At 45.0% G+C, this 25640-nt stretch overlaps 1 protein-coding gene across 4 annotated transcripts in view; it reads left to right on the top strand.

The window, feature by feature from the left end:
• Positions 1-25640, top strand: part of CACNA2D3 (calcium voltage-gated channel auxiliary subunit alpha2delta 3) — an 859023-nt gene that overhangs the window by 676100 nt on the left and 157283 nt on the right. For all 4 annotated transcript variants that reach the window (XM_053897956.1, XM_053897957.1, XM_053897958.1 and 1 more), the window contains 8 exons: positions 7946-8017; positions 8276-8337; positions 9699-9766; positions 13958-14003; positions 14162-14259; positions 16356-16449; positions 19422-19517; positions 25477-25598. In XM_053897956.1, coding sequence (XP_053753931.1) covers positions 7946-8017; positions 8276-8337; positions 9699-9766; positions 13958-14003; positions 14162-14259; positions 16356-16449; positions 19422-19517; positions 25477-25598 — 658 coding nt within the window. The remainder of the gene's footprint in view (positions 1-7945; positions 8018-8275; positions 8338-9698; positions 9767-13957; positions 14004-14161; positions 14260-16355; positions 16450-19421; positions 19518-25476; positions 25599-25640) is intronic.

Below are 25640 nucleotides of genomic sequence, written 5' to 3' on the forward strand. Positions count from 1 at the left end.
AGGCTCTAACCACCACAAAGTCAGGGCCACAGTGCACTTGTAGGGACACCATGGGCCAGCCCTTTTTTTTTAAAGAGCAGCCCAGGGCTTAGCAGGCCCACCTCCCATTTGCACGGCTGGCAGTGCATTTCCTGGGCAGTCTCAGCCTTCCCCATCCTGGCCACACTGCCAACAGCACACACGCTTCTTTCCCGCGCGGATTCAGCCTTCGGCACTGTATCAAAAGCTTTCCTTATGCCCAAGACTTAACCCCGTCTGTCTTCTTGTTACTTCCTCAATAAATCAGATTTGTTCGACATGGCTGCCTTTGCATGAATGTAGGCAGACTGTCCTTAATTAAATTGTCACTTCCCATGAGTTCCTGCCTTGATCCTTGTTCTTTCCTTTCTCTGTGGTATCTCCGTGCAGGGCCATGGTTCTCTGCCCTCACCCTCCCTGATTTGTCCAGGGTTCTTTCTGCAGTTTCACCATTGAGACATAAATGTTTCTGTCCCTCAGTCTGTCCTATTTCCCAAAGGGTTGTTGAGGGGAACCACCTGGACTCCCCAGCTGGGTTCCCGGGCCTTTCAGAAACATGGCCAGCATCACTGTTCTCTGGCTGTCATTTTTCTTCTCTTCAAGTCCTCTACTCCCTGGACATCTCAGCTAGCATAAATCTTGGATTCTCTTCCTTGCCTATAAATTGCAAGAGGTGTATCTGTTTTAGAAATTTAGCCAATTTCCTTCTTCATCTGTACTAAGACTCTTTAAACTCAAGTTAAAACAAAATAATGGCTGATTGGTTAAAAGCTACTTCCTAACCTGCCCTCTTTTCCCAGGGGCTGGTGGCCTGATGTCAAGTCAGCTCAATGACCTGGTACGGTTTACATCTCCTTGTTCTTTTAAACGTGGTCATTGGGGTCTTTACATTGTACTGCGCCTGATGCCCATGCCCTTCCTTTTCAACCTGCTCTTCCCAAGAAGCAGGCTAGCGCAGTTGTGAGGGGCACCCCTCCAGGCATTAGCCTACCTAGGTTCAGATCCCACGTTGGTTATTTGCTGGCTATTGGTCCCAAGCCTGCAATTATCCTCTCCGTGCCTCAATTTTGTTGTTTTGTTCTTTTTTCCCAGTAAAATGAGTATGATGATAATAGTACCTACATCAGTTGTGAATCTTAAATGTGTAAATATGCCAAGTGATGAAAAGGTATTTATACCACTGTGCAGACATGGTGAGGCCCGTGAGTGGTGGCTATTCTTCATACCATTCTCATCGTCATTAATCCTCAGGGAACCTTCTCGTTAATGAAGGTCCTGTGGACTTACAGCTGCTAAATTGTCTCGTGAGTGTCTGAAGGGTGCATTCCATTGTTTTCCTTCCTCTTACATCTTTACTTTATCAGTTGCTTTATTTTGACCTCCCTGGACCTTTTTGTTTCCTTTCCCAGAAGGCTGGAACCTTGTTGTCAACATGCTTCTCCATCAATTTCCTCTCATCCATTTTGATTAACGTGGGAGGCAAACTGGAGTATGCTTGCTCTTACTTCAGAGTCCTCCCATCCAGGGAGCAGGTCCTCTGCTCCTAAGCACAGAGCTGATGATGCTCTCACTTCTCCTTTGCATGGAAGCGATTTATTACTTGGCTCACTTTATCCATCACCTATGCTCCAGTTAATTTTCAATGAGCTAATATCTCCTCTTATTAATAGTGGTTTCCCTGCCCTATCATCTTTTTCCCAGATTCCCAGACTCCTGAGCGTGTTCTTCACCTCCATCTGACTCATAGGACTGGGCGGGGTGGGGGGGGTCCACCTTCAGAATTCCCACATCTCCTACACGTTCAGTGTTCTTACTCTGCTCACAGTGGTCTCTCGTTGTCTCCTGGTTCGGGTCCCTTGCCTCGTCTCTTTGAGGAACATGGCATACTCAAAGTGTCAATTCCTTCATCACCAGCATGTCTGGGGAAACCCAGGTCACCATTTGTCTCCTAGAGATTTGCACTTCATTGATTGGAGAATGCTGGAACCCATACAAAGCATCTTTGTGAAGTCTACACAGGATCCACCCTGCCCATATGTCCACCACTGGGGTTTGCATGTGAGTAGCAGAGGGCAGGCTTTTGGTCAAGATCTGGGAAAGCACCTTGCAAGCAGGGCCAACTGAGGAAGAAGCAGCTTGAGTCTGCCCAGCTGCAGAGAACATCTTGGAAGGTGCATCCTACTTCTCTTGGCAGCTCAGCTCTTGTTGAATAAAATAACGGTATTTATAACATAGACCCTGTGTCCTTCCAAAAAAAGATGTGAGGTCACATAAACTATTAAAACACGTGCAAAATAGACTGGCTAAATTTAAAATTTTTTAAAGAGAAAGAAATTAGAAACCATTTAGAGGAAGATGAGCAGAACCGTTGGCCCAGGCTCCAGGTGACTTAGGCATCACATCAACAACACAGTGAGTAGAACAGACCTTCAGGGACCCGTGAGCCAAGAAGTGAGGCTGAGCCATCCATAGCCCAGCCTGAATCCCTGGTGTTGATCACCTCTGGGAAGGAAAAAATAGCTTTTAAAATGGCATTTATTCTTTGGTTATGAATTCCCAGAGAAGGTTGAAAGAAGTGAGGATATTTTTCTTACTTCTGTTACCTGTTAGTCATTCCCAAACTCTCCACAGAGAACATTATTATTCCTATAAAGAGGAAAAAAACTAATATAAATAATAGTAACTGACATATATTTGAATTCTTCCTGCAAGCCAGCTCTCCTATAAGTGCTATATGTAGATGACCTGGTTTATTCTACACAATGGTCCTTTGAAGTAGGTGTTATTGCTATCCTCATTTTGCAGGTGAGGAAACTGAGACAGAGAACTGATTGGTCCATGGGCTCACAGTATGGATTCCATCCCAGGAAGTCTGGCCCCAAAGCTCTTGACCACATTGGTATGCCTTAGAGAGAGCCTTTGCGTCCAAGAGTCCTTGAAGACTGTATCAGTGCCTCAGTATTCTCATAGTATCCTCCCCTGAGTGGTGCAGCAAAGATGGGGGTCCTTGCACCCAGATGCTAAACAAAAGCTTGCCATGGGGTGTTGTTGCAATTACCAGCCTGTCAGATCCTGCCTCTGGTCCAACTGACATCCCTTTGTTGCAATGTGAGCCTTGTCTACAGTCCTGCAATCAACTCATGTTTCTCCTTACCTAGGATGATTCTGGAGGAAATGTCCTTTGTGTCTTCTTTCTAAAGCCCCATAAACCTCTTCTCCCGGGGTAAATTTCTGAGAACTGTGCCCATTTAGGTTGTTCTTTTTTATACCTACTCCAGTGTCTCTGCAGTTCATGCTTGAGCCCAGGACCCCAAACCAAGCACAGCCCACCTGAAAGAGAGAGAGAGAGAGAGAGAGAGGATTTTGATTTTGTTGTACAGATGCTCTGTGCCCGAGTCTGTTTTCATATTCTGGGTAAATGCTTACTGGAAATGATAGACCTGTTTATCTCCTGCTTCTCCTTTCCCCTTTAATCTGTTGGAGTGGCCCAGATTGCATGTCTTTGGGGGCCTGGATGTGCGTGCCACTTGTGCACCAGGAAAGGTGAGGCTCGTGTTCTGATGTGGATAACAAACCACCATTAGCAGGATAAGGTATCATTATATACTTATGCATAAAACCTAAGGTGATCAACAAATATCTGAGGGAAACTTCCTTTTTTTTAAATATAATTTATTGTCAAACTGGCTTCCATATAATACCCAGTGCTCATCCCAACAAGTGCCCTCCTCAGTGCCCATCACCTACTTTCCCCTCTCCCCCACACCCTGACAACCCTTAGTTTGTGCTCTGTATTTAAGAGTCTCTTATGGTTTGCCTCCCTCCCTTATCATTTGTAATTTTTGTCCCCCTCCCCCATAGTCTTCTGTTAAGTTTCTCAAGATCCACATATGAGTGAAAACATACAATATCTGTCCTTCTCTGACTGACTTACTTCACTGGACATAATACCCTCCAGTTCCGTCCACGTTGCTGCAAATGGCCCGATTTCATTCTTTCTTGTTACCAAGTAGTATTCCATTGTATATATAAACCACATCTTCTTTATCCATTCATCAATCAATGGACATTTAGGCTCTTTCCATAATTTGGCTCGTGAAAGTGCTGCTGTAAACATTGAGGTACAAATGCCCCTATGCATCAGCACTCCTGTATCCATCCCTTGGGTAAATTCCTAGTAGCGCTATTGCTGGGTCATAGGGTAGATCTATTTTTAATTTTTTGAGGAACCTCCACACTGTTTTCCAGAGCATCTACGTGAGGGAAACTTCCTTAGTGAGCTTTAACACAGGAGGAAGAGCTGTAGGCTCCCAATGGGACCAGAAGCATGACCACTAGCTTGAGCATGGGTGCTTTGAATGGTCAGCAAAGCTGCCTCAGCTTCAGGGTGCAGGCGAGAGAGACAGACTCACTGGGGGCTCTGGGAAACACATGTGACCTGGATAACGCAGGGGCCAGGGGAAGGAGGATGGCTCTCATCGACCGGGGAGCCTGATCACCATCACCAGAAAACTATTTTCAGCTCGGAGAGGTTTGACCTTTATTTTATCAGCTACACTATGATGAAAGCTGCTTTCATGTCCACTGCATTATCACACTTGCATCAGATAGGAAAAAAGAAAGGTATATCATTGATGCTTTAATTTGCTCTTCTTTGACACCATTAAGTGGAACATCTGCACGGGTGATTTTTTTAATGACTACATAATATGCTAACATATGGGCACACCCAGACTTGTTGGGGAACTTTCCTCCACCAGGCCATGTTCATTCCTCCAGTTGCTCATCGCTTTCGTCCAGGTAGTGGCAAATTCAAGGGCTATTTGGACAGCTCTGAGCAGCACCGTCGATCACGCCCTTCCTGGCCTGGTTGGGGTATATAGCTTCCTTACCGCCCCACCACTCTGGTCTCTGCTCCGCGTATGCCTCTGCCATCCTGTCTTGTACGCTAGCTGTACTTACTGTAGGATGTGCGGGGTCAAACCTCCGTCTCCTCAGATGGAAAAGTGACATTTCTAGACCGTTTCAGTCTTACAGTGCTGTTCCCATCACTCAGTCCGTTGAAAAAGTACAAAACCCCCTTTCCTCTTGTGGCAACAAGGACAGAAACCACCTTCCTGTCAGCCCTAGTTCACAGTACCAAATGGGAGAGCCTACTGGAAAATTAAAACCTCAGACTGGTGGGGCACCTGAATGGCTTGGTTAGTTAAGCATCTGACTCTTGATTTCAGCTCAGGTCATGATCATGATCTCACTATTTGTGGGATCAAGCCCCACTGTCATCAGAGAGCCCATTTGGGATTCTCTCTCTCCTTCTCTCGGCCCTTCCCTGACTCACGTGCGCTCTCTCTGTCTCTCTCTAAATAATAATCTTTTAAAAAGCCACCTCAGACATTTCATGGTCAAGTTTAAATTAAAACTTTTCTTTGATTTAAAAAAAAAAATCCAGAAATAACATACATTATTTTTATATTCATGCTCTACAGTTGTATATGAATGCTTTACATTTGTCCAAATGCTTTCTCTCCTGATTTGAGAAACAAAAATAATGACATGGGTTTAAGGGGCAGAGAGCCTGTATGACCATAGACAAGTTTTTTCATTTTGTGCCTCAGTTTCCCCACCTGTAAAACAGGGATAATAATTGTGCCTTATTTTGAGGGTTTTAAAACCTGTACCTGACACATAGTAAGAGCTTAGTAGACAAGTAAGTATTGTCTGGGCTTTATAAGACTGATCAACACCGTTATGCAGCACCTGATGGGATCCTGGGGTCTGGGAGGCCTCACTTAGAACACTTTTGATGGGATGAATGAAAGAGGAGTAAACGTAGCCACAGAGAGGTCACAGAACAGTGGTCTGTGTCACCAGTAAGACTTGAGTCTTGATATCCTGGGTTATTTCTTTTTACCATGGGCTGACCCTTTTTCATTCTGGGCTGACCTGCAGGTTGTAAAGAGCCACGATTTTAACACAGGAACTGGGGAGGGGGGCGTGGTGCAGGGGGGGTTCCCATAATCCGTTATTTGTTCATGAGCAGCACTTCCAAGCAATGAAACCTATTAAGAGACATCAGAGTGCATCACAGAGTAAGGTGTATTTCTTATGTGGCTCACAGTCAAAGTTGGAAAGACGTCGGTTTGGAGCATGGGCATCTGTGGTCAAGCAAACTCAAGCTTGAATTCTGATTCCTTAAGCTATTGACCGGGGTCTGACATCAAAGGGAAGGGGGAGGATGGTAATGACAGTGATTGGAGGTGATGACGGTAGACAACAAACATGTGCTCGGTGCTTAGGGTGGACGAGGCTGTCTTCTAAATATCAGTGCATCTACTTCCCATGACAACTCCGTGAGTTGGGTGCTGTCGTTAGTTCCATTTTGCAGGAAAGGAAACTGAGACACAGAGAGGGTAAGCGAGTTGTCCAAGATCGTAAGCTCTGGAGTCCACTTCCTAACTATAGTGCTATTCTGCGTATAAGTAGGTGTTCAATAAGTGTAATCTGTTTTTGTTAAAATTGAAGAAAAGAAAAAGACCAGACTAATCATCCAACCATTTGCCTCCAGAGAGTATCAGTGACCTTGGCCTTGGAGCCGCCTGGGGATGATGCTGATTGTTCAGTGCTACTGGGGGTTGGGGGCGGGGTGGTAGGGACTCATGGAGAAGCTTACCTAATCTCCGACTTGCCTGGGGAATGTGAGAGGGGAGGGTCCCAAATGGCTTTAGGCAGGCACCAGAAAGAGGAAAAATGAAAACCATGTTAAAGATAAATCGAGCCGTTCTTAAAAGTTAGAAAGTAGACTTAATTAGGACCAGCTCTCCCCATCCAAAACCACAAAAGTTAAAATGGGAAAATATTTCCAGAAATGCCCATTATGTGTTGTTAAAAAATATCTAGAGTAAAATATATGTTTTATTTTATACATGCCTCCAGCTAAAAATTATGCTTTTGACTCTCTCTCACAGAAGACGGGAATGTGAACCCAAATCTAGACAGCTCCGAATCAAATTTAGGTTGCTTGCAAACATTACAGTTTTCTATCGGCCAGATCTTAGTCAAGCTCCTCAGAGGAGAGAAGAGGGGAAAGAATTAAAAAAAAAAAAAAAAAAAAAAAAAAAAAAAAAAAAAAAACAAGCACAAGGCCAGGAAAGAGTCTCTCCTGACAGGCTGTGGCATGTTAGCATCTGCTCCTGTTCCATTAAATGGCATACCCTTCGTCTTCCATTGGTGCCCATGTCTTTCATCACTGTGTCTGCTGTCCTTCTGTGAACCCACAGAAGGGCCACACATAATTAGAAGAGGTCAGCCAGGGGCGGGAGGAGAGCATGAGGCTCACTGTCCCTAGATGGGACCTCCAGAACTCAGATACCGGGTTGCCCTGTCACTGCCCGTGAACCGTAAGCGAGACCATTAACTGGCTCAGATTTCTCCGAGAGCATTTGAAGATGCTTCATGCCATAGAAAGCGAATCGCTGTCTTCCAAATGGTTGGCTTAAAAAAATACCATGTAGGAAAATATCTTTAACTTGATTATGTTTTGAAAAACGATTTCTTCATGACAAACTAATACCCTTTTTGAAAACACAACTTGTCCCCAGAGACATTCTTGCCCTCATGAGTGTTTTCGCGGTCGTTGGGGCTCCATTCTCTGACTCTCAGGCGTCGTCCACATAGCCCAGGCTTTTTCATTGGGGCTGCCTCAAGGTTTACACGAGCACCCCAAACTGAAGTCGAAAGTCATTTGACGCTGTTAGCCTCTCTCCCCTGGTATAGCGGCTGTTGGATGTGTACTCTGGAGAAGCCTTGTTCTAGAGCGTGGGTGCTTGGCATGCACCACCAAATGTGCTCCCTAGCTGCAGGACGCAAGATGCCCAGAGGGCATGCAACCTAGGAAAGGACTAATACCAGCTTCCTTCTGTTGTTTCAGTTAAGAAACGCCATGGTGAACCGAAAGACTGGGAAGTTCTCTATGGAGGTGAAGAAGACAGTGGACAAAGGGGTACATTTTTCTCAAACATTCTAGCCGCTTTACTTTAAAACAAACCACTGTGAAAAATTAGCTTTGAAAGCTCTATCTGGAATAAATATCTTTCGCTGAGATCATTTTTCTCTTGTCTTTACTTATCTCAAACAAGATTCATGTAGTACTGTTAACGTGATCATAGCGTGTCCATTTATTTTTATTTATTTCTGAAAACGTCACCTAGCAGACTAACCATGTTTTCTTCTCTCTACGACTTTTTTTTTTTCAATCTAGAAACGGGTTTTGGTGATGACAAATGACTACTATTATACAGACATCAAGGGTACCCCTTTCAGGTAGAGCTGACCATAATACATGGACATTCCATCAGATCCATCACTTGTGTTTGTACAAAACCTGCTGACGCTCTCAGAGCTCGTCATCTGAAGATAACCAAACACCCTGCCGAAAGGCTGGAAAGAGTGAGGAAGGGGCTTTTCCCAGGCTGCTTTTGTTTCTGTTTTCCAGAAGGGGGAAGATGGTTCAGGCTCACCTAGGAAGACTCACTCAATTTGTCATGGCTTTGCATCTCATTATCGAGCAAATAAGCTTTGGGGGTTCCAACTAAGGGTGGAGAGACCAGTTCAGAGGGTTACCAGGTTCCTTAACCATCTATCTAACTTGCTGCCCAGTGAGTCCCATTTCACCTTTTATTTCCATGATCAAAAAACAGGCCTTCAAACTAGGAAATAGCATATCCATCCTTACGTGTTGTGCTTCCATTTTAATTTCTCTGAAGTGTACTTCTGTGCTTGTCTACCTTTGAATCCTGTTATTTCTCTGTAACAGTCCTGAAAAATGGCTTTGCCCCATTGCCTGCTTTCAGACATGCATGTGGCATTCTGTAGTCTCCTGCTCCTGTGACCTTACTGCTGTAACACTTTTGTAGGAAGTTATTTCAGTGGGGCTGCTTCACATTCCCAAGCTGGTGCCTCCCAGAGCTAAGAAGAGAAAGAATGTACTGACTATAGATTAACCTGAAAAATAAACGATGGCATCGCTGTCATAGACTGCCAGGGATCCCGAGTTTAATTGCAGTTGGAAGCAGAGCAATCGAGGGAACACGGGACCGCTAAGTGGGTTTGCCAAATGAAGAGACTGTGTTTTCAAAATAGATTCTCTTACTTTAGAAAGGAGCTTAAATCAAGCTCGTGAGAGTGGGAAAAATCTATTAGACCAGGGAGAGGGTTGGGCACAGATGCCCACAATGCAATAATGTGGCCACATGCTAGTGGTAGTGGAAATTTTTATGTTCACCCTTGGAAGGTTCCCTAGTCCTAAGCTCTAGGGTCTGGAAAGACCCATCTGTGGCTGAATGTAGGGCAGGAGTATGTAAGGTAGTGGTGAGGACCAGGGCGTATGGCTCTCTCGAGGGCATCCGAGAGAAGGGCTAGCAGTTTGCCACGCCTCTTTCAAGATGCACAAGAGCAGCCAATGGCTGCTGGCACTTCCAATCAGAAATTGCTTTGAAGCGGCTGATTGAACCTAAGAAAAACGAACACCAACTATAATCAGTGGGGTTTTGAAAGTAAACTGTTGGAAAAATTGTTTACAGAACATGAAGTGGAAATGTGAAAATGGAAAATAAAAAGTTAACCCACAAGTCTATTCCAGTCAATGCCATAGATTTCAAGGTCTGCTTTGTTTCTCTGCACAGCTTAGGTGTGGCGCTCTCCAGAGGCCATGGGAAATATTTCTTCCGAGGGAATGTAACCATTGAAGAAGGTAAGATGATGCTTTGACCCGTTTTATCTTTTAGGATGGGGGAAAGGCCCCAGACCCAGCCATTGGGTTCACAAAAGATCTTGCTCATCTGTTCAACCCTCTCTCCAATCCCTGGGCATTTGACTCAACTGATTGCTCACTTGACGTGAGCTTGCTTTCTGAACGGTGGGAATCCCCCCACTAGGGGTGGCTTTCTTTATGGTTTCATTTGTTTATATTCTGCTTTAATCCACAAACCTGTTGAGCCAACTCATAGGATCATCCACCAACTATCTTCTTCTCATGCATAAAAAATCACGACCAAGAAAAATACAAAGTAGTGTAAAAATTCAAGCCCAGGAGGAATAAAATGAAAACAACGGCATGCAAGCCTTAGTCTTCTACAGTTGAGCCACAGATTTCATTTGTGCTTCAAGGCAGCCCAGGTCCAAGGGGGAAAATATGATCATTTAAATGATATAGCTAGGTCAGAAAGAATAAGGAGCACCTTTAGATTCCCAGGTCCTCTTGTCTTCATAAAGCATAGGCGTACTCAAACTCCCAATGAATGGTAGCAGTTGTTACAGCCCTTGAAACTTTTAAACCACTGCCACACCCGTACTGCCCTTTACAACAACCCAGTAGCTCAGAGAAGTTGCCTTCCCCAGTATCACCAGTTCACAGGGAGGGGTGAGGCTGAGCTCTGAAAGTCTCCACTCCCCAAGTGGCCCTGAGTAAGTCACTCACCCGATCTGGGTGTTAGATTTTGCATCTCCACAGAGAAGGAGTAGGACCAGACCAGTGCTCTTTCTGGGTGTCCCCAGAAAGTATGGCGAAGAGCAGGAAGGTTGATTACAAGCCAGATCTAATTGGTTCGAGCTGCTTACAAGTGCATGTGGTGAACTTCCAGAAGCTGGACGACCCTGGGGCTCTCTCCAATGATGTAGTGGAGAGTGAAGAGATTGGCGATCCCGAGATGTCAAGTTCCATAGCCAGCCTCTGGTCTACTGCCAACTAGCATGCATTGTTTTACAGGTGTGAGTCTTTGTCTCACAAGTCATTGTGAGATCTTAAGGACTCGAAAGAAGATTGAAAGCTTTCGTTGTGCCCATTTCAGAGCTAATCAATCATATGGCCTCTTTTCCCAGAGACACATAAGACAGAGCAGACAACTTTGTTACTTGGGCAAGATACTTAAAAGGATGTGTTCTCAGAAATTGCTTTTTTTTAACTTCTAGAATTTTCTGGTTGTATGAGCCATGTGTGGCTTTGTGGATATCACTGTCCATGAAGCCAGAAAATACATGTCTAAACTATCTGAGGTGAAGCTGAGGGAACAGCTCATGGTCAGAACAATAGAGAGAGAGATTATTAATGGGTTATTTGCATCTCATGTGTCCATTTCCTCAGCCAATCCTCAGTACATGGGCCTACCTCTTTCTCTGTCTCTCTGTCTCTCTGTCTCTCTCTGTCTCTCTCTGTCTCTCTCTCACACACACACACACACACACACACACACACACACACAGTTGTTTTGCATTGTCTTTTGGGTCATTTCTTTAGCCATCACCTCTCCCTGTATGTTCCACAGCTGTGAGGCTGAGAGGTCATAGAATTTCAGAGCTAACTGTAATCACCATGCAAGAAATTACTTTGAACCCAAGCAAGGGGGAGACTATCTGGTTATCCACACAAATGAGGTCAGATCTTGCTTTCTTTGTTGGTTCTCTATAAATAAGAGGGCTTGCAATCCTGCCAACTTGGAGTACCCGAGCCTGAGAAAGCTACTTCCACTTGGGCCAAGTAGTAGAGGGTCCTGATCATAAGGGCCATGGCACAATTATTGTTCTGCTCTGTTCTTGGAGAAGGTAGGAGTTTCTTGGGGATGGCAACCACACTTCTGTGGGATCTTCCATAAGAAATGCTGCCCCACAGAATGTGGGAATTTTCAACATGCTTTCCCATTGTCATATGTTACAAAGGTGGTCAACAGGTAGACATTGTTCAAAATGTAAGGAGTTGCTACTGAGGCTGAAGGTATGGGTTATAGTTCCACTTGCTGAAATTGTTTCTCTTCTGAATCTCCTTGGCATGCATATATATACATATATGCCATTATATACATACACAGAGAAAGAGAACATAGTAGTTGTTCAATAAATTAGAGCTTATGTCATTATTGTCCATGTTGTCAGTCACCAGTAGATGTGGTTGTGTCAGAAGGACCCAAATCAGAGATGAGCAACTTAGAGAACAATTCAGTTTCCTTGGTGGCCTGGGAACTCATAGAGGAAACAATCAGAACAATCTTCCCATCAGAGATTTATCTATAGGTCCTATGAAATAGAGGCAGAGTGGGCTTTGTGGATGAAGATTGATGAGAACAGAAACTATAAAAATAGAATTGACATCATTAACCCAATATTCCAGGAAGGTGAGAGCCCATCCCAGGGCTGTTGTACTGGTTATTCCTTCTGCCAGAGCACACGCTCCATCATCTACAGGCTCGGCCCCTCACCTCCTTCAGGTCGTTGCTTAAAAGTCACTTTCTCAGTGAAGCCTTCCCTGCCTATCCTACTCAAAATTGGAACTCTTTCTCTTTTACTTCTCATCTCTTGATGCTGCCTATCCTATTCCACTCTCTTTCATAGCCCTTATCACTAACTGATATGTTATTTCTTTTAATTTTATTCTCTTTCCACCACTAGAAAACAAATACTGTGAGGGCAGTGATTTTGTTTTGTTCACTGGTATAGTCTCAGGGCCTAGAATAGTATCTGGCACAGAGTTGATGCTCAGTACATATATGGAAAGAAGGAAGGAAGGGAGCAGGGGAGGGAGAAAGGGAAGACAGGATGGATAGATGCATGCATGGCTGCATGGATTGTCCTAGGGACTCATCCCTGCCCCACTTAACCCTCTCCTGGAGTCTATGAGGTAGACTCTGTCATATACATCTTCTGACTAATAGAACTCAAAAGAGTTGAAGTGACATCCCCAAGGTCATTCAACCAGTTGGTGTTGGAGCCAGGAAATGGTTCTGTCTGATGATATTCTGTCCAATGTATTCCCTACTTCCTGTAAAATCAAGCAGGGTGGGCAATAGTTAGATCTAGTGTTTGGCTATTTACTTCTGCATTTGTATTTGAGGAAGAAGCTGGAATCCTGAGTGCAGTAAGATACTGCTGGCCATTTGGGAAACTCTGACATCCTCAAACAGACTATAAGCATCATCTGAGTTCCTGAGGTCATCACTCACAAGTGTGTGTCTGCTGATGAGCCTTCAAAATGAACTCACATGAAGATACAATGAAAGAGTTATTTCACAGAGCTAGAGTGATCTGGAGCATTCTGTAAAAACTCCCCAATTCCCTGCAAGCCCCGGTTGTCCCAGCTACCTTTCTGGACTGATGGCACATTTTTACTTAGGATCCTGTAACAACTAGCAACTTTTGCTGGTCAAAAACAGTTGAGTATTGGGGCACCTAGGTGGCTCAGTCGGTTGAACGTACGATGACTCAGGTCATGATCTCGTGGTTCGTGAGTTCGAGCCTTGTGTCAGGCTCTGTGCTAACAGCTCAGAGCCTGGAGCCTGCTTTGGATTCTGTGTCTCCCTCTCTCTCTGCCCCTCCACCGCTCATTCTGTCTCTCTCTCTCTCTCTCAAAAATAAACATTAAAAAAATAAAAAAAAACAGTTGAGTATTGACAATTGCATATCATTCAACCTATCATCTCACCCTCACAACCAACCATCAGTTAGAGACTATTATTATTCCTGTTTTGCACAAGAAGAAACCGTCATTTGGAAAAGTAAAGTAACCTGCTAATGTCACGCACAAGTTAAGTGGTCCAGCCCAGCTCCCTGCTCAGGCCGTGCAGGGCTCCAATGCCAGTGTTTCCACCGTCATACTAAACCTGTCCCCCGGAACTCACTGGTGTGTCATTTATCTTCATGGAGTTCAGGCTTTCCTGGGACACTCAGCCTGGGAAGGCGGCAGTGGTGGCCTAGGGAGATGGAAGTGGGGAGAGAGATCTGCCTGGTTTCCTTTGTCCAGTGTCCCTTTTCATGGGCAGATATCTTTGGCATTGGTGCCTACCCATCACCACTCAATGGCCCTGTCCTCAAGCATTTAGAGCACATGAAAGCTGAGGGGTGTCCGTGCCCCACGCAGGTGATCCTTCCTCATTAACTCCTTCTCCTTGATCTCCAGGCCTGCATGACTTAGAGCACCCTGACGTATCCCTGGCAGATGAATGGTAAGAATTAAACCATCCTTCATCAGCATGGATATTTGTTGCCATCTTTGATTTCAAATCCTCTATACTCCCTCCCTACCTCTACTGGTTCAAAGGCAAAGGAAGGCGATGCCACAAATACTCACGTGTTCCTGTTTTGGCCCATGTCATGTTCTCAGGTCCTACTGCAACACTGACCTACACCCGGAGCACCGTCATCTATCTCAGCTAGAAGCCATCAAGCTCTACCTCAAAGGCAAAGAACCTCTGCTCCAATGTGAGTGTGCTGTGTGTGCGTGTCACCAGAGTACACAATGAACCAAAAACCGTACTTCCCCCTCAGCTTTCAAGGGAAGCTTTGCTCCAGTAGAGATGATCAGTCAAATGTCTGCTTCCTAGAGAAGCAGGAGGAAGAATGTGGGCCACTGGAAACCATGCAGAAACCCCAGTCTCATTCTAGCCTTTTGCACTGGATTTGCCCCCCTACTGGACCATTTAAGTCAAGCACCTGAGTAAGATGGAAACTACCACTAGGAGGGGACTGTGAATATCTGTTCCCTTATTTTACATGAGAAACAAGGGCAGGAAACAGAACTGGCGGCATCTCAGGGCCTACTCGAGGTCTGCTTCCCTCCAGAGTGGAATCATCACGGACACATGTTGCCTCATGATGTATATGTGCTGTTGCCCCTCCTCTTACCACGGGGCCTCTGAGGGAGCTCAGTGAGTCAGAAATGGCCCGTGGCCAGTGCAGAGGGGGCAGGGAGAGAGCAGCAGGCCTGATGCTCACCAAGTACAAGAGCAGCCCCTGGACTGGGGTCTAAGTTAGTTACAGCGACTAGTTTGGGCGAGGAGAGATTTGCCAGCAGTGAGCACAGCACCTGCCCCTACCCCCGACAGGTAGCACTTGTTCATTGATGTGAACGGTTCTTTACCTATATTATTTCCTAGACTAACCACAGCAGCCCTGTGAGAGCTGGAAGGACGTTTATCTAGCTTCTAAAGTGCATCCTCATGGAATGGATTTACTTTTGGGGACATGCTCTAGTAGAGAAAAGATCAGATGGACATCATATAAGCCTATCTTGTTTCATTTTCTTTGACTTTCTGAAGGACATATTTAAAAAACAAAGGGATAGAGATATGTTTTAAAATTTACATCTACCATCCAGCTTAATCAAATCTTAATATTTTGCCCTATTTCCTTCAGGTGCTTTCTAAGGAATGAAACATTACAGATAATGTTGAAGCCCCTGAGTCCCGTGTGGTCCCGTTTCCCTCCCAGAAAAAGCTACCCTCCTGTATTTGTCACTCCTAGGCAATTATACTATCATATTATCTATATTATTATTACATTATTATATTATACTATTACTATATATAGTAATATATACAGATGTATATATGTGTGCATATATATGTATATACGTATATATAGGTATCCATGAATAGTATGTGCCATTATTTTCATTATTTTATATATTAAAATTTATATGTGGTATATTATATTATCTACGATATAACATGTGTATTGTTCTATAACTTGTGTTTCACTCGTTGCATTGTTGTGATTTACTTATGTTGATCATTTACCTGTGATGCATTTGTTTGAATTACTATATGGTATCCCAAGACGTAACTATGTCTCACTATGTCCATTGTCTTTTTGGTGATGAGTTATTTTTAGTTTTTGCTTTTAGAGCAAAGTGCCATTGTCTTGTTGGCCAGCATCAAGGTGAGGACTGGCCGGCTGTAGGTGACAGTTAGCCCCTCTGCAGAGTGATTGGAGGGCCCTGGGATGCCTCTGCTGCACTCATGATATCCCCCTGACTCCTTAGCCTCTTCCACAGAGCCCCAGCAAGATTCCCTCTTTGGATAGGGGCAGGTTTCCTGCTTTAAATTGGAAAAAACAAACAGTCCTACCAGATGGAAGGTGTCACAAAATAGAGGAGTCCCAGGAGTGTTTAGTTATCACATCCCTCTCTCTTCTTACAAACGACTGGGAGCAGGGCCCTGAAGAACCACAGGTAGAGGACAGAAGTGCGGATGGACCGAGCAAACTTTCTAAGACATGCCGGTCTATGGCATCAACTCCTAGATGGGAAGAGAAAGCAGAAAACCGAAGTGTGACACACCCGAGACTCTCTGTTTACTATCGTTTCATCCAGATGCTCTGGGGGGCCCTGTATTGCGGGCATATCAGCTGTCAGAACTGGCCCATATTTTCAGCCGGTGGGAGGTTGTTAATGCCTAACGCGACACATCACAGGAGAGAGTGGCCTGCAGACACTGCAAATGAGCGCGGCGAGACCTCTCGTGCCCCCGTTTGGGGCCCAGCCACAGCCATCTTCTCAAGTCTGTCCCTCCCAATAGGTGATAAAGAATTGATACAAGAAGTCCTTTTTGATGCCGTGGTGAGCGCTCCCATTGAAGCATATTGGACCAGTCTTGCCCTCAACAAATCTGAGTAAGTGGTTGCACGTGTCCCCCTTTCCTGGCCATTTCCCCACAAGCCGTCCGAAATATGGTTATGGTTTAAAGAACTAAAGTGTTTGGGGAGCTTGGTGTTAAAGTGCTTTAATTTTTCCCAAAGCTCCAAACCACAAGAGCTAGAGCAGATTAGCGGCTCGGGCTTGGGTGGCAAGCTCCCGGGTTTGACATATAATTTGAGCGTTAGCGTTACATGAAATTTGGTGTGCCGGGGTGGGGGGCACTGGCGAGGGAGAGGGAGGCAGAAGGAGCGCTTAGCTTCTTGCCCTGCATGGCCCCCTGTACTTCACAGTCTGGAGGGGACTTGGGATCTGGGCCAGGCCGGGTTATAAGTCGGACGGGGAAGTGAGAGCTCTGTTTCATGAGGGTGTCAGGATATAACCCTGTGGTTTTCTTTCTGTGGCAGAGGACGCAGGGAGAGGGGGCTGGGCAGTGGTAGCTGTTGTCAAAGTCTTCAGCAGCTTATCAATGTTATTATTATTTTACTAATTGAAGTAGGTTATTAAAGATTGAAAATAGAAAGAAAAAGCATTCCTTTTTCCTTATACCTTCATGTCAGACATTATTTAGTTCTCTCTCCTTTTTTGTTCTTCGTTAGCTCCATTCATTCATTTACCTTGCCTTTTGTATACCCTCTTCTCTATCCTATCATTCATTCTGTTCTCATTGTCATTCCTTTATCATTCGTTCATCCATGCATCACCGATTGCATATCTGTTGTGTGCCAGGCGCTGGACTAGGTGTTGGTGAAATGGAGTAACTCAATCAAACACAGTCCTTGCCATCACAGTCCTTGCTACCTGTGGTGTGTAGCATCCCAGATTATTAAGAATTTGATAACTGCTTTGAAAGAAGTGTAAGGACGTGCAGACTGTGACAAGACCTAGAGTGGAGATGAAAGACAGAAGGCCTTTCTGAGCAGAAACTAGTTCAAGGGTTAGGGAGCATTCTAAGGAAAATGGAACAACGTGTGCAAACGTCCTGAGGTACAATAGTACTTGACACATTTGAGGAATTTAAAGAAGGCCAATGGAACTGAAATATAGAAGGTAGGCTCGAAGATGTTGGCAGATGAGGGTGCAGAGGGGCTAGATGGCTCAGGACCTTGGGAGTCAGGTGAAGGATTTCGGCTACTATACTACAAGTGTTGCAAAGCCACTGAATGATTTTAAGAACATTTTAAGATGTTAAGAAGGACATGATCATATTTGCATTTTTAAAGAATATCCTCCTCCTGCTATGTGAAGAATAGTTTAATGGGATAAGAGCAATAAGAAAGGCTTCTACAGCATTCCAAGGGATTTGCCACTCAGACCAAGGCAGTGGCTGTGGCACAGAGAGGAAAGATCCACTTGTGGCATGCTTCAGAACCACCACCACCGCCGCCGCCGAGGATTTGATGGTCCACTGAGTGAAGGGAGGGAGACTGAGCTCTCAAGGGTCATTCTCAGATTTACAACACGAATGCCTGTATAGATACTGGTACCATTTCCTAGGACAGACGACAATGAAAGAAGAGTTGGTTTGGAACTGAACGTGTCCATAGTGCTTTTCTAGATGTTTTAAGCTTAAGTCTCCCAAGTAGACAGTTTAATACAGGAGTCTGGAGCCCCAAAGAGAGATCACCATTCTCATTATACTTGGAAGTGTCCTTAGACTGCTTACTAACATGGTTTCTATTCCCTGGGAGGTTGGGAAAGAGTCAAAACCTTTCCAGTGATTGCTTTCTCTGGTGGATGTGGAAATGTTTCTTTTAAGCTCTCATGAAACTCAAAATCCCGTGCAAAGATTCCTGGTTCACTCCTAACACATGCTAAAGATTTCCAAAATGGTAGCTTTGCTTTGTAGTCCACATCTGTAACTGATTGGGCAGCCTGGCTTTCCAATTTGGGTAGGCTGCAAGCAGAAACAAATGCATAGTGTTGGTTTTTATTCACCCCTTAAATACTTAAAGGTAGTACCAGCCACTTTGACTACCATCAAAGATCAAGTAACCAAATTATCTTATATTGAAGATGACATGGATAGTGCTTCGCATCAAATGGCTACTAGCATTGAGGGAAGGGAAGCAAACTCAAGAAACAGTATTCTCTTCATACTTTTATCACAGAATTAAATTATGTATCTGTGGAGAAAGACCACTCGCTTTTTGTGAAAGAGGTAGGCATTGCGAAAATCCTTAGCACGCTCAAACATATACAATATTTGCCTTGAAAGTTGAAAAAAAATTCCTTCAGTGGATTTTAAAATAAGTTTCCTTTGCCAAGGCCATTCTTAGGGGTCCTATGTGTGGTATCCTGCAGGGATTTAAAGAAGCCATTTCTTTAATCATCTCTGGGGATGGTGGTAAGAAGAAGGCCTGTGCTCTGGCAGAAGTTACAAGTCAGTGACTTCAAACAGCATAGAATTCAGGTCCTAGACATTTCCAGGCTGCAGGTCACTGCAGACTTGACCCAGTGGCCCAGCTGGTACTTTCACTGATGGCAGATTCCACTAATGGTTTCAGGACCAAGAATGGACTTGGTAGATTAATGCAAAGTTCCCTGTGATGATTTTCTTCCTCTCCATAAAGCCGTTCCCATTCCTGTCTGCTCTTCTGACTTTGCACTCAGAACCCTGAGATAAAGATGTACTTATTTAGTGTGGGGGTGCATTTGTTCATGGTGCTTTGGAGTTCTCAGAACTCAATGGAGTTCTTAGTTTTTCTTGCGAGAATTACCAAAAATGCTTTTGTAAGGGGTGAGTTTGCATTCCGTGCTTGGTGCGGGTGTGCATACGTGTGTGTGTGTGTGTGTGTGTGTGTGTGTGTGTTTCTATAATTTCTTTTAAAATTTCAGGTTTTATGAAAAACTGCTTTTTCATAAAGCAGTCCATGAGTCTTAAAATGTAAAAGCCATTCTCTCCTTACTGTCTGGACGCAACCTCCTGTTGTCTGCTGCTGTGTTTCAGGAACTCTGACAAGGGCGTGGAGGTTGCCTTCCTCGGCACTCGTACGGGCCTCTCGAGGATCAACCTGTTTGTTGGGGCTGAGCAGCTCACCAATCAGTAAGTAGGAAGGCTCCCCTGCAGGGGCCCAGGGAGCTCCTGAAATGGGAAATTCAAGGGATGCTTAAGCTTCTCGGTTCTACCAGCAGTAGAAACAAAATTCAGGCCACCCCAAGCATGCTGACATGGTTCCTCTCTGTTCTACCGCGGAGGCCCCGGCGTGTGTGCTCGCCTGCCTGTTGGCCTTTCCGCAACCCTTTCTTCTTCATGCTTGCTGGCTTCCGCCCACTGTCCTGGAGTCCTCTCCCGCGCTGGTGAGTCACCGCAGAATCTGGCGACCCAGGGGTTGCTGGGGGAGCGGCCAGAAGGAGGACTCCTGATGGATGGCTCCAGGGCATTCAGCTGCTCCGCAGCTCTGCGGAGGGATTCCTGCCTGTCCAAGAATCAGGGTTTCAAGTCTGTTGTTTATTTGTTTGTGTGCGCTTTAATAAACCTCGGTGCCTCTGCACTGTGCCTAAGGGCCTGCAGAGCCCCACACCCAGGAGTGGGCAGTCCAGTGGGACACGGGTTGGACAGTGTTTCCTTGTGTTGCCAAACAGACCCAGATGGACAATGGGGAGAGCGTCCAGTACCCAGATGTCCTTGAAATCACTGCGCAGCCTCTGTATCTTCAGAGAGCAACAGGGTCTTAACTCTTCAAATTGGTGTTGAACCAGAGCTAGTGTGGGCCTGGGAAGTCCTTTCTGGCCCGATTACTGTTTCTCAGTTTGTTTGTTTGCTTGCTTGTTTTTTTCTCTGAAGTAAGAGGCATTATTAGGCGAGGGACAAATGGAGTCCGAGATTCAGACAGTTTGCCAAGTGCGTGTGAGGAGGGTTCAGACGTTACTGTGGGCCCTCAGACACCCTGATGTATGGATACCTGGGGGTGAATGACAAGGCCACAGGCTGGCAAACCCACAGAGGCAACCCCACAGAGACCTGAGGAGGGGACACTCCTGTCCCAGCAAGCCCCGGTCAGCAGCGTTCTTGCCTCTTAGGTGAGGCCCTGTCCCAATCATATGATCTTATAACACCAAGTCTGGTAAGTGGGAAATCAATAGATTTTTAGATGGTTCATGAACTGGCCCATTTGAGGACTCTTTCTCAGCATCTCAAATTTGTCATTTAGGAAGTTGACTACAGTTGTGACTTGATTGTTCCAAGCCCTCTTCAGCCCTTTAGCCCTGCTCAATTGTCTTTCCGGAGGGCAAGTTCCTAGAAGGACTAGAAATTACAAGATACACATCACCTTCTCCTTCTGGAACCTAGAGAGAGGCAGAAGGAGATGTAGGCACTGACTTTTTCCTGCTCAAGAGGAAGGCTGTTGTTTGTGTTGAGATAAAACAGACAAACCAGAAGAACAATCACAACAACAAGACAATGCACCTTGCTAGTCTGTCCTGTAGGTCACGCTCAGGATTGCTGGGATGAGGGTCTGGCCCATCCCACTGGTTGCCTTTGCTCTGTGTCCCTGGAAAGTGGCAGTGATGATCTCCCTGGGTTCTTGTGAGGATCAAAAAAATTATGGATGTAAAACCAGTTTGAGAAGCTAAAAATATCTGCAAGTAAGGGTTAGCTCTGCTCCCTGTGACACAACTGTGACCCAGAGTGAGTAGACACTGGCTATCTGGATGATTCTTCGGTCTTCAAGAAACTCATGCCATTGACTCATATAGAACTCAGAACCTTGAGTTCTATTTTTTTTAATGTTTTTTATTTATTTTTGAGAGAGAAAGCGTGTGGGGGAGGGGCAGAGAGAGAGAGAGAGAGACAGACCGACAGACAGAGGATCCAAAGCAGGCTCTGTGCTGACAGCAGAGAGCCTGATGAACCTGTGAGATCATGACCTAAGCCAAAGTCAGACACTTAACTGATAAAGCCACCTAGGCACTCCAAAAGTTCCATTGTCTTAGGGTCTTGTACCTGCCTACCCTGTCCAAGAAGACGGCATTTGTTAAGGTCCAACTGTCCAGATATACTCTTGGATAGGGCTAGAAAGCTTTTCGAATTTCTGTTTTTAAATAAGGCATACAGAGAAAAGTGCCAAGCTGTGGGGAGAGTGCTAGAGAATATAAAGTCCCTGCCGCAGAACTAACTGGTACTAGCATCAGCCTGCTACACTGAGGTGCCACCTCCTGTCACCACCATCTGCTTTGGAAGCACGTGGGTTCTAGTCCAAGGGCTCTGTCCCTGCCTCTGCACCCGTTAATGTCAGCAGTGAATCTTGTGCATTCCGTGTGGCCTCTTGGAACACCTGTAGCACACAAAGGCAGTGTAAGCGATGACTGCTTCACAGCTTCCATGTGACCCACAGAGAATAAAAGAAGCTCCCGAGATTTAAAAATCCCATATACTTGATGGAGCCATTTTCAGTTTACATACTGTATACATAACTCTGATAGAATCGCAGTGAGTATAAGTTTATAGATGAGTAAATGGGGTTCAGAGATTCAGTGATTGACCCAAGTAATTCACCCAAGGTCATTCGTCTGCGCCTAAAACCTAGACTGGTCTCACACAACACCACAACAGCCCCTAGTATCTACAGGTAGGCTTTCATCTTACCTAGAAGGATCTATCTTCCTGAAGAACATTTTCAGAGATTCTGTAGAACCAACTCTCTCCTTCTACTTCCTTCTGAATCACCACTTGGTAGTTATCAGGGACCTACAGGGTTTCCTGGCAACCAGACCCTCTCATGTGAACACCAAAGCCAATGGAGATCATGCCCTGCAGGCTCCTGCTCGCTGCCCTGGTGCCAGCGTGGTCTGGTCCTGGGCAGCAGCCACTGGGTACTCAGTAATGCCGTGTTCCAAGCCTGTCGCCTGCCTTCCTCAAATGTCTCCATCAGTCTAAGTGAAAACCACCTCACACCTCCTAACCAAGCTATTAGCCTCACCTTCCAGGACTGGAAAGGGGCCCCCGGTACCATTAACTGCTGCATGAGAAGGGCACCTTCCTCCCCGTAGTTATATGCATCCCACCACCAAATAGGAATGCCACAAGTGAAAATGCTTGGTTGTGCCATGGCCCAGTGTGGAATACAGCTGTTCATCCCACCGAGGACTAGATAGCAGAGTCTCCTTCACACACCTATCGCGGTCAGGTTTATGAAAAATCTCGTGTCTGATGGGGGAAAAAAAAAGCAAAAGGTCACATTTCAATATTTGTGAGTCCTATTGATTTTAGGATCAGGAAACATTACCATTGAATATATCGGTGCCAGGAGGAGCTTGTCTGTGACCTCAAGCCTGGAACTCCCTACGCCCAGCACTGAATAACTCAGAGGTCCATGCATCATCAGTTGGCCTTTTGAATGACAGCAGAGAGCCTTTACATAGGAACGTGGCCATACTGATGTGGCAATTTGAAAGAATTGAGAAATACTGTTTAGAAAAGTATCAGCAAATTGCTTTTAATACTTGAGGAGCTCTTATCTGAATATGAGATTTGATTTATCATGTGATCATTAAGCACACGCTGAGTGCCTGATGAGTGCCAGGCCCTGGAAATGTCAAGAAAAATAATGTCTCTGCCCTTAGAGAGGAATTAGAACATACTAGTGTAAGTTAGAAGGAGGTGTATTTCTATGCTGAGAACTTCAAGGGTGGCCTCCAATGGCACGGGCTTCCTCTAGGAGGTAGCTTTGCATCTTAGAAAGAGATCAAGAGATCAGTGCCTGGCCATACCCTAAAACTACAGAATGCTTTCCTGAGTTAGAAGACAATTCAAGTAGTTTCTAATAACCCAACTTGTTACAACTTAGCATATAAATTCAACCCTGCTATAACAATGGAGAATATTTGAGTATTTCTCTCCATGGTCTGTGTGATCCAACTTCACACTGCAAACTGATGGATAGAACATGGTGCCATTTCTGGTTCAATCAGTGGCCTTTTCCCTGCATACACATTGTCCCCTGATTGCTGTCCTTTCCATCCCTTGATTGCTCTCCCTTCCTGCAACATCTCTGAAGACTGTGGACTAGCCAGGCAGTCATTTCCTCCCCCGAGTTATACTGTCTCAGCCAAGATGAGGCACTTGGGAGAGTAAACATGAGTCTTTGGAGATAAGTGAAGCAAACAAACATTCGCTGGAACTTGAGGATGTGTAAGTCTCTGTGAAGGGAGCCAAAATGGGAACCAAAGCTTCTTTCCTCAGAGACTTCAGGAGGTTTGGGACGGGGACATGACAGAGCAGGTAAGACCAAGGAAGGAGAAGGCCGTGTGAGAGACCAAGGCTGTGGGGCAGGAACTTGCTAATGTCTCTGTGGATTTGTGTGGTGGGTGGGATTTGAGGCACACTGTCAAGGGAATATGATTTTGAAAGGAAGAAACGGGGAAGAGAGTGCGGGTAGGCCTCAGGAGAGAGAGAAGCACTGTGGGCAGTGGGCGCAGGAGGCTGGGCAAGGTAAGGGATTTACAGACAGCTGGAGCAGTCCTGTTGGCTGGAGAGCAGGTGGTGGAGGGAGGGAGGGAGCAAGGATATCCACAGGGCCCACTGCTACCTCTGTTATACTTTTTCTCAGAAGAGTGAAATCTACTTAATTTGATCTTTCCAAGGGTATGTGATCGTGTATGGATTGTAAGGCAAGACAGCTTTCCGACTACCCTTTCTTTGGTCTTGTGATACGATTTCTGGAGGCTTTGCTTGCTTGCATTAGATGCTAAGATGATTCGGTCACTGGATATACTAGGAAAAATTATTTCACCCACAGACAGTCTGACTGCTGGAGTTCTACAGGGTAATTCTGAGCCATCTGGGGTGCATGATGCTACACAGATTCTCTCTGCACTGAGAAAGCCAACACTGTTTTCACCTGACAAAGGTGGTTGGGACATACCCACATCCGGCTTTTCCTTGCTGAGTGGTGCCATGATCCTTCTCCTCCCCCACCTCCTCCCTCCTCCTCCCCCCTCCTCCCCGTCCCCCTCTTTCTTCTTCCTTTCCAGTTTTATTGAGAAATAATTGGCGTATAATTGTATACGTTTCAGACGTACAGCATGATGATTTGGTTTACATATATTGTGAAATGATTACTGCAGTAGGTTTACTTCACATCTCTCTTCTCATATAGATACAATAAAAAGAAAAGAATAAAAATTCTCCTGGTGATGAGAACCCTTAGGAAATATTCTCTTCACAGCTTGATTGTAGGTCACACGGCAGTGTTAGCTGTAGTCCCCAGGTTGTCTTATAACCTTGTTGTCATTCCCCATCCCCCAACCCCTGCCCCTTGTAACCACAAATCTGATCTCTTTTTTTTGAGTTTGGTGGTTTTTTGGTTTTTGCTTGTTTGTCTTTGTTTCTTTGTTTGTTTTTAGCTTCCACATGTGAGATCCTATAGTGTTTGTCTTTTTCTGTCTGACTTATTTCCCTTAGCTTAATGCTTTCAAGTTCCATCCATGTTGTGGCCAATGGTAGGATTTTCTCATTTTTGTGGCTGAATAATATTCCACTGTGTGGAATGTGTGGTATATATGCCACCATTTCTTTATCCATTCATCCTTTGATAGACACTCAGGTTGTTTCCATATCTCGGCTGTTGTAAATAATGCTGCAGTGAATGGAAAATATCTTTTTGAGTTAGGGTTTTTGTTTCCATTGTATATATTCCCAGTAGAATTGCTGGATCAGATGGTAGTCTTATTTTTAATTTTTTGAGGAACCGCCATATTGTTTTCCATGGTGGCTGGCTGTACCAATTTACGAAGTGCACCAGCGTTCTCTTTTTTCCAGACCCTCACCAACATTTGTTATCTCTTGTCTTCTTGGTGATAGCCATCCTAACATGTGTGAAGTGATATCTCATTTTGGTTTTGATTTGCATTTCCCTAATGACGAGTGATGCTGAGCATCTTTTCATGTTCCTGTTGGCCATTTGTATATCTTCTTTGGAAAAATGAAAAGGTACTTTGCTCACTTTTTAATTGGATTATTTGTGGTTTTTTGACATGTTCTTATTCCTTTCCATTTCCAGGGATTTTCTGAAAGCTGGAGACAAGGAGAACATTTTTAACGCAGACCATTTCCCTCTCTGGTACCGAAGAGCTGCGGAGCAGATTCCAGGGAGCTTCGTCTATTCCATCCCGTTCAGCACAGGTGGGGGTCCTTGTTAGAGTTGGGACTCTGTCTGTCTGGTCC

This window comes from Panthera pardus, unplaced genomic scaffold, assembly GCF_024362965.1.
Source record: "Panthera pardus isolate Hobbes unplaced genomic scaffold, ASM2436296v1 HiC_scaffold_8, whole genome shotgun sequence".
Lineage (NCBI taxonomy): Eukaryota > Metazoa > Chordata > Mammalia > Carnivora > Felidae > Panthera > Panthera pardus.